The 11,774-nt window shown below is 51.4% G+C and overlaps 1 protein-coding gene across 1 annotated transcript; it reads right to left on the bottom strand.

Moving 5' to 3' along the window:
- Positions 1 to 798: 798 nt before the first annotated feature.
- On the bottom strand, positions 799 to 11,351 carry AVPR1B (arginine vasopressin receptor 1B). The gene is made up of 2 exons (XM_525039.8): positions 9,806 to 11,351; positions 799 to 4,382 (listed from the first exon to the last, which is right to left on the bottom strand). Exons 1-2 carry the CDS (start codon positions 10,743 to 10,745, stop codon positions 4,048 to 4,050), a joined length of 1,275 nt encoding a protein of 424 aa, XP_525039.2. The 5' UTR covers positions 10,746 to 11,351; the 3' UTR covers positions 799 to 4,047.
- Positions 11,352 to 11,774: the final 423 nt, after the last annotated feature.

Below are 11,774 nucleotides of genomic sequence, written 5' to 3'. Positions count from 1 at the left end.
TCACCATGGGAACTGCAGCAAAATTCTACGAGCAACCTATTAGCCACCAAGACGTGCTAGGGTGAGGAGGTATTTTACGCTCAACATCAGTGGGTTTCTTTGCTTCTGGAATTGGGACAGATTGCTGGGCTCCGAGGCACTCTCAGAGAGGCCTCCTAACCCATGCCCCCAGATTCTAAACGAGAAGCTGTAAAGTAACTATAGCTCATGTGGCTTTTTGAGGTCCTATTAGGGCCCTCAAACACTGACTCATGTGTCTTGCTGCTTTTTGGGCAGGAATTCCTATACTCATTTCCTCACCTTGCAGTAGAAACCTCTTGTTCTTTGCCTTGCCAAATCTCCGTGGGTTTAGAGAGAACCCAGTGTGTGTCCATGTATCTCAGGAGAACCGGGTCAAGTGAGGGACCAAGACTCTTTGGAACTTGAGGACTCACAAGCTAAGAGGCTGGGTGACTTTCCTAGCCTTCCCTGTTAGTCATTACTGCTTCATATCCTCCAGGAGAGTTAAAGAATGTGCACTGGATCTCAGCAATATTTGGCTAGAGAAAGGGCCTTACCCTGATTCTTAGGCAGGAGCTGCCAAGTCAAGCCCAGCGGAGGCCAGGCCCACTTTTGGCTCCACACTGCCACCTTGTGGTCCTATGGCAAACTCGAAGACACTGCTTTTCCCACTTAAACTGGATGCAGGGTGGCCCCTTTCCCCAGCAACCTCACCCCTTCACTCAAGACAAACACACTTTAATTTTATCTTGCACATCCAATTATCATTGTCCCTAGAAAACTAAAGATGCACAGGAATTTCCTGGATATTAAATCTTTTTATTGGTGAATTTCAACCTGGGTTTCCGACCCAGGAATGAACTGCTACAGCCTGGGCTGAATCTATAGCCCTGTAGTAGATAAATGATCTATTTACATACAAAACACAGACACATTATCTGGGAAAGTACTGGCCTGTACCAAACAACATAACGATTCTGAGAAATCCCCGTAGTCTACCGATGAACCCCTCCTGTCCTCCTCTCTGTCCCGTCTGCCCCTCATGTCCTGCTTGTATATAGGTTTTAAGGGAATAAAGTACTGTCATTCACAGTCACAGGATGGCATAAACAATTTACACAAGTGCCCAGCCAGAGACGGCATTGTTCAGTTTCTCCTGGGGTTAGCCGTCAGAAATGGGATTCACCCCAGAGAGCACAGAGCCTCCTTCTTGCTTCCACAGGGTCCCTCCTCCTTGAACCCTATCCAAGGCCCTTCCACTGGCCCAGACTGTCCAGGTGAGCCTCCTACAGGTCCTGCAGAACTTTCACTCATAGATCCGATGAGATCCACCATTTCCTTCAGGAGCTTCCTGGAATGGGTTCCCGAGGCCCTCAGCCAGTGTGCAGTCGCTCCCCACTGTCCATATCACAGGACAGAACCAGCTTTCTGGAAAAGATCAAGTGTAGCCTTTCCATGGGAGGAACAATGAGGGCTCCAAAGCCACCACCCCAAGTAAATTATTCTTGTGCAATGCAAAACAGAAAATATCATAGTAGTAAGAGGGGATCTATAGAAGGCAAAGGGTAGACAAGAAAGTGCTTTAGTCAGCCTTGATCCCAGGTCTGTCTCCTCTTTTCCTCTCTGAACTGTAGACTCTTCTGGGTCAGGACCCTGGAGGTCATCTACCAGATGCAATCTGGAGCCAGGCCATTGTTCCCCTCTCTAACATCTGTTGAGTGCTCCATCTCTAGTCTACAATCTTACAAATCCCTCCCAACAAAGTGGGCATTGCTATTTCTATTTAATAAATGAAGAAAACATTGCTGGGGGAGATTGGATAACTTGCTTAAGTTGATACAGGTAGAAAAGGGGTGAGATCAAGATGCAAACCCAGGTCTTTGGGGCACACAGCTGGTGTTCCTTCTACCTCCCAGTCATCATGAAGAACAAAGATTTACCAACTCTAGGCATTAGGGTCAGAAACTGTGGTCTAAAGATGGGGCAAGGGGGTGGGGAGGCCGCTTTTGTAAGCAGGGGAAGGAGCAGATTCAACAGCTCTGGCTGGCATGGGAGGCTTCTAAGCCCACTTCACCAGGGCAGATAGACAGGGAAGAAGTATTAGATGTCAGGGGCTGACATGGGCAACAGAACTCAGTGAGAGGGAGACTGTGGGTCCTCCCATCTGCCTGAGCCTTGGTCCCATTAGGGTCCCACTCTCCAGTTCTCTAGCACTGAAGGACTGGGATGCTTTGCTCACTCACAACATTCAGCAAGGCTCTTTTCTTTTTAGAAAGCCTCAGGAGGCTTCTTAGAGCTGAGTGGCCTCTTAAAGAAGTATATCCGCAAAGCCACAGTCATTCCTCAAAGCTTCCCTGGGAGTCAGGGGTAGAGACTGAAAGTGTTCCCTAGAGCTTCCCTCAGGAGCTCTTAATTAGTTAGTAATTCCTTACATTAGTATAGAGCTCATGACTTTACAAATGACTGTTATATCCACAGTCCTATTTGATTCTCAGAACCAAGCTAGCAAGGACTGGCCAGCATTTTATTGATGTGTGTCATTGGTGGTGGCAGAACCAGGATGCAGCTTTGCTGATGTTTCAGCTGATGTCTTTTCCACCAGCAAGGCTCTCTCTTCAATTGGAATCAGAATTGGGGTGGGGAAGCTATGCCATGGTAAAAGTCCCCTGGAGATAATCGCATGTGCCATGCTCTTCCTCTACCTCGGTCTACCTTGGCCTGCAGCCTCTCCCAGCCTTGGAGGAGGATTCAGCATCCAGGATGAGGACAAAAGTGGACAGGATGGCCATGGTGGGACCCACCGTCAACAGAATTGAGTCAAAGAGTATATCAATGCCATTGTCATAAAAATGCAACAACTCTTCTAGACCCTGTTGGTTACAATATCCTTTGTGTTTCTCTGTAACACCATTTCCAGTATTGCAGAGTCATGGAAGGTTGGAGCTTAGAGATCATCTCACCTATTATACAGGTGAGGAGACTGGGTCCTGGAAAGGGAGAGTGACTCACCCGAGGTCACACAGATACTGAAGGCAGAGCTGAGATTCAAACCCGGGCTCCTAACTGGATCACAGCATCCATATGGTTCATGGTGGAAGCTCTGAAGAGTCTGGAGGGTGTCCAGAGCCATGATGATGTCACCTTTTCTCAAAGGAGGTCTCCTCTGTGTAGCCCCCGGGGAAAGAACAGGCTGGATTCCCTGGGGGGTGGGTTGGGGAAAGGAGGGAGGGCCACAAGTCCCTGCTGCCCTTGAGGCTTATTCTTGCTGTTAATTTTATGATGACCATTTTCATCTTCTCCTTCCCTCCCTCTTTCTTCCCACCCACACTGACAGTGGACCAGACCACAGAGAATATACAACACTTTCCCCTGTCATCCACGCTGTCATGGGGGGTGGCACGAGGAGAAGAGGGACTGGCATTTGCAGAGTTCCTGCTAGGTACCAGGTACTATACTGAATCCTGCATCTCCATGAGACCATCTCCCTTCAACAGACAGCTGGGCACAGCAGGGTAATCCCTACATATCCATTCACTTTTCTTCATGAAACAATTTTCTCTCTAACAACAACAACAACAAAAAATCCAGGATCCAAATAGAGTCCTCCTCACAGTTTTTCACTTCTCCCCTCTCCTGGTAGGCTGAGATGTGCCAGTCAGGTTAGAATGGAGACAGGTAGCCAGGGCACAAGGCCAGCCTCTGAATTCCTGCCACCCGTGGACCCCTAGACAGCACCATCCTAGGCCTGCCTAGATCTGGGACACCATGTGTGCATGGACACCCTATGAATATGGCAGGACCAGGGAGACAGGCAGTTTGATTCTCCCTGACTGCCAGTGTCTGAGATTGGGAGCTTATGAGGCAGCCCTCACACTAGGGGCAGCTGTGACACCAGGGTAGGGGACCCATTCTGGCCTTTTCGCTCCGCTTCAGACAGGGCTCCTCTAACTCCAACCCTTACCCTCCCAGCTCTCATTTCCAGTGCCCGAGGTGGGCAGAGAACCTCCACTAGTCCTGGGGGCAGTACCAGACCCCAGCGAGTCTTTCCTAAAAGATGATGGTCTCAGCGGTGCCTTCCCCATCCGCCAGCTCCAAGTCCCTTGGTGACTCTTCAGGCCTGGGCCTCCCACTGAGGGTTAGGCTGAGGCTGAGGCTGAGGGTGGCCGGGCAGCTGGAGCGAGTCAGCAGCGTGGTGTGGCGGCTCGAGAGGCTGCCGTCGGAGAGCCGCCGGCGCATCCTGGGCTGGGGACCCCCACAGCAGGCAAGGTGACGCAGGGGCCGCGGTAACAGGTGGCTGTTGAAGCCCATGTAGATCCAGGGGTTGCAGCAGCTGTTGAGGTTGCCCAAAAGCATAGAGATGGTGAAAGCCACATTGGTGGAATCTACCAAGAGAGAAGCATGAGAAGCCTCAGATTGGCAGCTCGAAGGGACCTGGGAGAGCGTCCAGGCCCCATAGATGAGGAACAGATGAGGAAACTGAGTCCTAGAGAGGAGAAAGGAGTCACTCAGTGTCCTATAATTAGAGAGACACACACAGCTGAGACTTGAACCTGGGACTCCCGGCTCCAGAGTCTTACTATGCTGATTTTGTTTGTTTGTTTTTGTTGTGTAACTGCAGGGTGAATGTAGGAGCTGAGGTTTGCTTCAAGTTTAATTGAGAAGAAGGAATGTTGTCAGGGATAGGATCAGCCCAGATAGGAGAAATTGACTTTATTCCAAAACCTAGACCTTGAGTCCCCTAATGGCTGTAGACCTAGAATGAGACAACTTCTGTAAAACAGGCAGGGAAAATAACCAAGCTCAGGCCCCGTCCATCTCCATCCCCACTTACATTATACATCATGGATTCACATGGCCTCCTGGACTCTGTCTCCTTCTATCCCTCAGGGGCAGGCCCACTCATTCTATATTCAGTCATTGAGTGTGTGGGCATCGACTCTGCCTGACTCTATGCTGGGGACCTGATGGGGCAATCAATGGAGCCTGACTGCCCTATTGACACCTATGCCATCATTGCCCCCTACAGCCGAGGGGGCAGCTTTTACATACTGGGCCTCCAAGCACCCCTCTCCAGACCAGAACTTGTTCTGTGTTCTTAGATTGTGCCTAGGAAATATACCTTTCTGTAGGGAAAAACTAATTTCTCTCTTGGGCAGTCAAAATGTGAGGATGCCAAGGCTATAAGATTCCTTCCAGACAAAATATTCTTTCTAAAGACTAAATGAAACCCTCATATCAGCAGGAAAGCTGCTAGGATGAGCTTTGGCCTCCTGCTGGATCTGTCATGGTTATAGCCATGGCATAGGTGGCATACTGAGTCACCTCACTCTTCAGTGGAGGTTGTAGAATCATTGAAAGCAATTTCAGAACTGGAAGGAACCTTAGAAGTAAGCTTTCTAGTGTTTATAGCACAGTTAGTAACAGCTGCAACTCGAAGTCTTTCAGCTCTAAGGTAGAGATCCTATACTCCACCAGAGCTTCAACCAGTAAAATAAAAGGCAAAGCTCAACTGCCTACTCTGCAAAGCACTGTGAAAGCTTCAGATGCACAGGATCTTTGTGCACGTGTCCCAGGGGCATGCTCATGGATGTGGCAACTCATGGCTCAAGAGAAGGGAAGACATAGGCCGAGAACATTTGATAGAGAACATGAGTCATAGGAGTGGGAAGCTAAAGGTATCTGGGCCTGGATGGACTGGTTCAGGGAACAGAAGTGAAGGTAGAGTGGGAAGCACCTGGAAGTAGAAGAGGGATGATATGGTTTGGATGTCAGCTGGGCGCAGTGGCTTATGCCAGTAATCCCAACACTTTGGGAGGTCGAGGCAGATGGATCACCTGAAGTCAGGAGTTCAAGACCAGCCTGGCCAACATGGTGAAACCCCATCTCTACTAAAAATACAGAAAATTAGCTGGGTGTGGTGATGTGCACCTGTAGTCCCAGCTACTTGGGAGGCTGAGGCGGGAGAATCGCTTGAACCCAAGAGGCAGAGATTGCAGTGAGCTGAGATCGCACCATTGCACTCCGGCCTGGGCGACAAGAGCAAGACTCCGTCTCAAGAAAAAAAAAGAGAGACAGGGAGAAAAAGAGTTTGGATGTTTGTGCCCTCCAAATCTCATGTTGAAACGTAGCCCGCAGTGTTGGACGTGGGCCTGATGGGAGGTGATTGGATCACAGGTCAGTTATTTCACATGAGATCTGGTTGTTTGAAAGAGTCTGGGACCTCTCCCTTCTCTCTCCTGTCCTTTCTCACCATGTGATACGCTGGCTTCCCCCTTCACCTTCTGCCATTATTGGAAGCTTCCTGAGGCCCTCGCTAGAAGCAGATGCTGGCACTATGCTTCTTTTTAATTTTCTTTTTGAGACAGGGTCTCGCTCTGACCCTCAGGCTGGAGTGCAGTGTGTGATTATGGCTCACTGCAGCCCTGACCTCCTGTGCTCAAGCAATCCTTCTACTTCAGCCTCCTCGGTAGAGGGGACCACAGGGGTGAACCAGTGTGCCACCATGCCTGGCTAATTTTTTTTATATTTAGTAGAGATGAGGTCTCACTGTTTCCCAGGCTGGTTTTGAACTCCTGGAATCAATTGATCCCCCTGCCTCAGCCTCGCAAAGTGCTGGGATTACAGGCATGAGCCACCACACCCAGCCTGGCACCATGCTACTTGTACAGCCTGCAGAACCGTAAGCCAAAGTAAACCTCTTTTCTTTATAAATTTCTCAGTTTCAGGTATTCCTTTATAACAATGCAAATGGACTAACACAAGGGACAAGCCCCAAAAACAAACTCAGCCTTCCTTCCGTTTTGCCTGGGTTCTGGCCTAGTCCCTAGTTAATGTGTAACTATAAGTTGCGGAAGATTTGGGAAGTGGCTTTGGCTGAGGGGACAGTATTCATCCTGTCTGCTCCATCGATGTGCATTTAGTGTCCAGATTAAGCCAGGGACAAAGGAGTTCCGCAGGTTCCTTCATTTAGGAAGTGCCTGTTTGGTTTGGCTCACGTGAGCCAGGCCTTGGTAGGGGCTGGAGACGTGCCACAGAGGAGGTGCTGCAGAGCAGGTGCCAGAGGCAGTGGAGGCTGCGCTTCCCAGCCCTTGAGGGTGGATCTACCACACCCAGTCCTGGCCTCCGTTGCCTTCTGCCAGAAACTCAGCTGATGGTCGGGGACAGGGGCAGGGACAAGGAAACAAGCAGGCTCTGACCAAAGACTTGGGGCTAGGGGGCCAACAGGCCAGCATGCAGTGGAGGGGAACTGTGTGTACTGGAAAGCAAGCTTAAAGTAATGAATTTCTCCCCCAAGGGCTTTCATTTTTCTGGGAGCACATTGTCTGTAAGATAACCCTTTGGGACAACCCACTGTCCCATGCATTCCTTGCCCAGAGAAGTCCTTGGTAAATGGTGAATCACTCTACACAAGTGAGGGCTGAGGTGTTGAGGGACAGGTTGATGATGATGGTTGATACTACAGGCAAGTAGGAAAGTCTGCACTGGCTGAGTGGCAGGAGCACCATCTTCTCCTCAATAAAGAGGCAGATGACCATCTCACCCCAGTGCCACTGGCTAAGCCACAATGTTGGGAGTAAAGCCATGACCTGGATGAAGCTTGGCCATAAAGACCTCAATTCAAGCCCAAGCTCTGTCTCTGACTAGCAGTGGCATTTTGGACCAGTTATTTTGCCTCTATGAGTCTCAAGTGACTCAAATTTAAAATACAGAAGGCCACTCCTCAGTGGCCACAGGCTGAATGTGCCTGTGCCTAGGAAACCCTCCTTCCTTCTATTCTGTGCTTGGCTAGAGCTGGGAGGTCCCTACAGTTGGCTAGAATTAATTGGAATTGCTCATTGCTTAAAGGATAATCTGCAAATAATCTCTCGCCCAGACGATGTCAAAAGGGCGATTAAGAAGGGATATTGTATTAAGAAGGAAGTTTGGTATTACTTTTGCACGCCTCTTGCATGGATGTATTAAATTCATGAATGGCTCTCCTCTATTTCATCTCTCCAGAAAAGCAAAGCATTTGGCTTAAGCACGTCCTGGGATGAGCAAAACAAGATCAGAAACAACAATACAAAGGAAGGGGACCACTGGTGGGAATTGGTGGCCTGAGACTGCTGCTTAGTGAACTCTCAGGAAGCTTCCAGAGGAACCTGTGCACAGGACCTGCCTAGGACACTTGCAGGTGTTACCCACTATACATCCTGAGCTGTGCACACTATGAGATGCACTGCAGGGCACAATCACCCCTCTCCATAGCCACCCAGACAGGTCAGCATGCACTTGTCCTCATGCCTCACTCCTGCTTAGGGGAGCAGGAGCAGCTGTTCTGAATACTGCTCTCCAACACTTAGGCTGCCTAGACACAGCCCCTGGCTTCCTGAGAACAAGTTCACCTCTGGACGGCCAGACCATCAGGCACTGTCTAAAGCTCAGGAGGACACTGTCTACTACACCCCAGAAAAATGATGAGAGCCAGGCCTCCCATGTGCCAACTGTAGCACAGTCCTCTTAGAGGTTCCCATTTTGTTTTTCACACAGGAGAAAAGTCTCCCTCCTTTTAGAACCACTTTTAAAATCAGGGTTATTAATGGGGTTGAGGAAAAAGACAAGGAGACAGAAGACCTGGGCTTTATTCTTCACTTTGTCACTCCCTAGCTGTGAGGCCTGGGGCAAGTCATGGTTCTGAGGCAGGAAAACAGCAGAGGGAATTAGAGGTTGGATAAAAAGCAGAATGAGTAGGAGCAGAAGCAGGATAAAGAGGAGGGTGAGCAAGAGGCAAGATAAGAAGCAGAAGCTGAGCCAAAACAAAAGTTATATGAAGTGAGTCAAGAGCCCCCATGGTTGGCTAGATCCAGACCAATCCAGTAAGGGGCAGCTCCTCAGAGATGGGCATGTGTATTAAAGAGAAAAAGTATCCCTAAAATGACCCCATATGAGAATCAGCTCATTAAAGCTCATGCATAGGTACTGCATAGCATGCATGCACTTAAAATTATGAGATGAAGGTTACGTGCAAGTGCACAAGAGCCAAAGTAACTAAGCAACCTACCTATCAATCAAAAGCCAGATGCTGGTTAAAGATTAGGCAGCTCGGGGAAGAGAAAAAAAAACACATAAAAAGGCCCAAAGTACACCAAACTGACGCCGATCTCATTTCACAGAGCTCAGCCCACTCTCCCCTCTCCGAGAGTGTTACTGTGCTTAATAAACTTTTGCTACTTTGCTATTTGTGTGTGTCACATCCAATTCTTTGTTCATGGCACCAAGAACCTGGGACTTCACCACATCAGCTGGTAACAGTTCTTCTCTGAGCCTCTGTTTCCTCATTAGTAACATGAAGAGGTTGAACTGGAAATTTCAGGGTTTTCATGTGCCAACCCTAATTAACTGGAAGTGTCTGTTGAGAAGGAGCTCAAAGGCATGTCCAGGTGCAGGAGGGACAAGGCTGAGAGAGCAAGTTCATGGGCCACAAATTGCTACCATTCTATGATTTTAAAGCCCATCTAGCAAACTAGTAGTTGGTGGCCAAATGTGCTAATGGTCATATTTCATTAGTACCACCTAGCATTTTAAAATTGTTAGTTACCAAAATGTTTAAAGCTGGAAATTTCACGTAAAAGATACTGACATGGCATCGGTAGGCTGAATGGAAATCATAACTGCCCCTTTTCACTTGGAGCAGGCACCATCTTCCTTCATTGCCCCACTAGTTTGTCACCTGCCTGGCCCTGGGAGGCATTGTAACCCTGACCTAATCCCCCATCCTCTCTTTCTGTCTCTCCCACCTCACTGCCCCCACATAGACCCCACTTGCCTTCATCAGGGGCATTCTTGTCCCACACGGACCACATCTGGACACTGAAGAAGGGAGCCCAGCAAGCGATGTAGGCCAGCACGATGACAAAGGTCATCTTCACTGTTCGGATCTTGGCCCGTGAGATGGTGTTGATACTGCTGACCCGAGATGGCAGCCCCCGAGTGGTGGCAGCTGAGGTGGAAGGTGAGGGCCTGTCCCAAGTCCTCCAGACCCCTCCTCCCACCCGCCAGGCCTGTGTCTTGACTTTTAGGTTTTTACAGATCTCATGGCAGATGAGGCTGTAGCAGGCCGTGAGCATGGTCACCGGCAGAACGAAGATAGCCAGGGTGGTCCAGGTGAGGTACGCCCGTGGCCCCCAAGGGAAGCGGAAGTCTGCCCAGCAGTCCAGCACCCCTGAGCCCTGGATCACCTCCCGCAGGGAAAAAATGAAAACTTGAGGGAGGCTGAAGATGGCGGCCAGCAGCCAGGGAGCAGCGATGAGCAGGTAGGTGGACTGGCCTGGCTGCTGGCGGCTGCGCAGGGGGTGACAGACAGCCAGGTAGCGGTCCAGCGTCATGGCCAGCAGCATGTAGGTGGAGGCAAACATGCTGAGCACCTGCAGGTACTTGACGGCCCTGCACAGGAGGTCGGGGCCCTGGAAGCGGTAGGTGATGTCCCACAGCAGCTGTGGCAGCACCTGGAAGAGCGCCACAGCCAGGTCTGTCAGGGCTAGGTGCAGCACGAACAGGTGCATGCGGGAGCGCTTGCGGCCCAGCTGGCCCAGGGTCAGCAGCACAGCCAGGTTGCCCCCGGTCGCCAGCACCAGGACAGTGGCCAGGACTCCGATCTCCACCTTGGCCAGCTCCTCATCCCGGCCCAGCCAGGGTGTTGTGGCATTGGGGGCAGAGAGGGTGCCCCGAGGGGTGGGGTTGGCATCCCACAGAGGCCCAGAATCCATGAGCAAGGTTTGCTGGGAGGGAAGGATGGAGGGAGGGTGTGGATGCAAGTGGAGAGGTTTGATGGATAAAATGGAGTGGCAAGGGAGGTGGAGAGAAAGGAGAAGCGTTGAGAATGACAGGGAGAAGGCTTGCAAATAGGCGGAAATCGTTCAGAGGACTGGGATAGAGAGGAGGAGGGAGGATGAGATTCGGAAGGAGAAAATGTGACTGGGATCGACCCAGGAAAGGGAGAAGGAGGGGTCAGGAAGATGGGGAATCAGGACGGGAAGAATGGGGGAGGCTGTGCAGAGTGAGGCTTCTGGGAGGGAAAGAAGGCTGGGGAGGGGCTACCACCCGCCAATCCACCTCAAATTCACTTTCTCCAAACTTTTCTGGAAGCCAAGAGCGGAAGCCCTTCAGCCTGCTTGGAGGCGCGGTCCGGGGCAGTCGGTGTCGCGCTCAGGGCAGGAAGCCCCAGCCAAGCCCGCTCGCTCTGCCTGGTGAGCAGCGGCTGGAGCGCAGCGGCGCGGCCCGGGCGGGTTTTATGGGCTCCCAGGCCGAGCCCGGCGGCCTGCAGCTCGCCAGTTGGCTCCTGCAGAGGAGGGCGGAGTGAGGCTCGCAGGCACCCACCCGGCGGGATGACCGAGAGGCCGGCTGCTGGAGGGAGGGGGGGCAGAGGGGGTAGCGGACGAGGGACAGGGAGCGAGACAAGCAGGCGACGCAGGCCAGCGCCCAGCAGCCGGCAGGACACACCGACCCGCAGGCAGGCGGATAAGCTCCTCTGCGCACTCACCCTGGAACTCTCGGGCCGTCTCTCCACAGGTGCATCCCCGGGGAATGGTGAGAGGCAGTCACTCCTCCCACCTACGCGGGGGCACTTCGGCTGGCGGCTGTTGGCGCGCGCCCTGCCAGCCGGCTAGCCGGCGCAGGATCCACAATCTTCAAGGGTGGCCAGGTGAGCGAGGCGGCATCCCTGATTGCCAGTCACCTGGGAGTGACGTCTGACCGCAGACCCTGTTGAGGGACTGAGAGGCATAGGGAAAGGAAGA

This window comes from Pan troglodytes, chromosome 1 (assembly GCF_028858775.2).
Source record: "Pan troglodytes isolate AG18354 chromosome 1, NHGRI_mPanTro3-v2.0_pri, whole genome shotgun sequence".
NCBI classification, from domain to species: Eukaryota; Metazoa; Chordata; class Mammalia; order Primates; family Hominidae; genus Pan; species Pan troglodytes.
Note: the sequence above shows the minus strand (reverse complement) of the source record. Positions and strands in the feature narration are given on the sequence as shown.

Bases quoted from the DNA above. Each gene is read 5' to 3' on its own strand.
- AVPR1B (XM_525039.8), bottom strand. From the start codon at position 10,745: ATGGATTCTGGGCCTCTGTGGGATGCCAACCCCACCCCTCGGGGCACC. The intron at 4,383-9,805 runs GCAAGTGGGGTC...CTCTCTTGGTAG, and splicing joins CAAGAATGCCCCTGATGAAG to ATTCCACCAATGTGGCTTTC.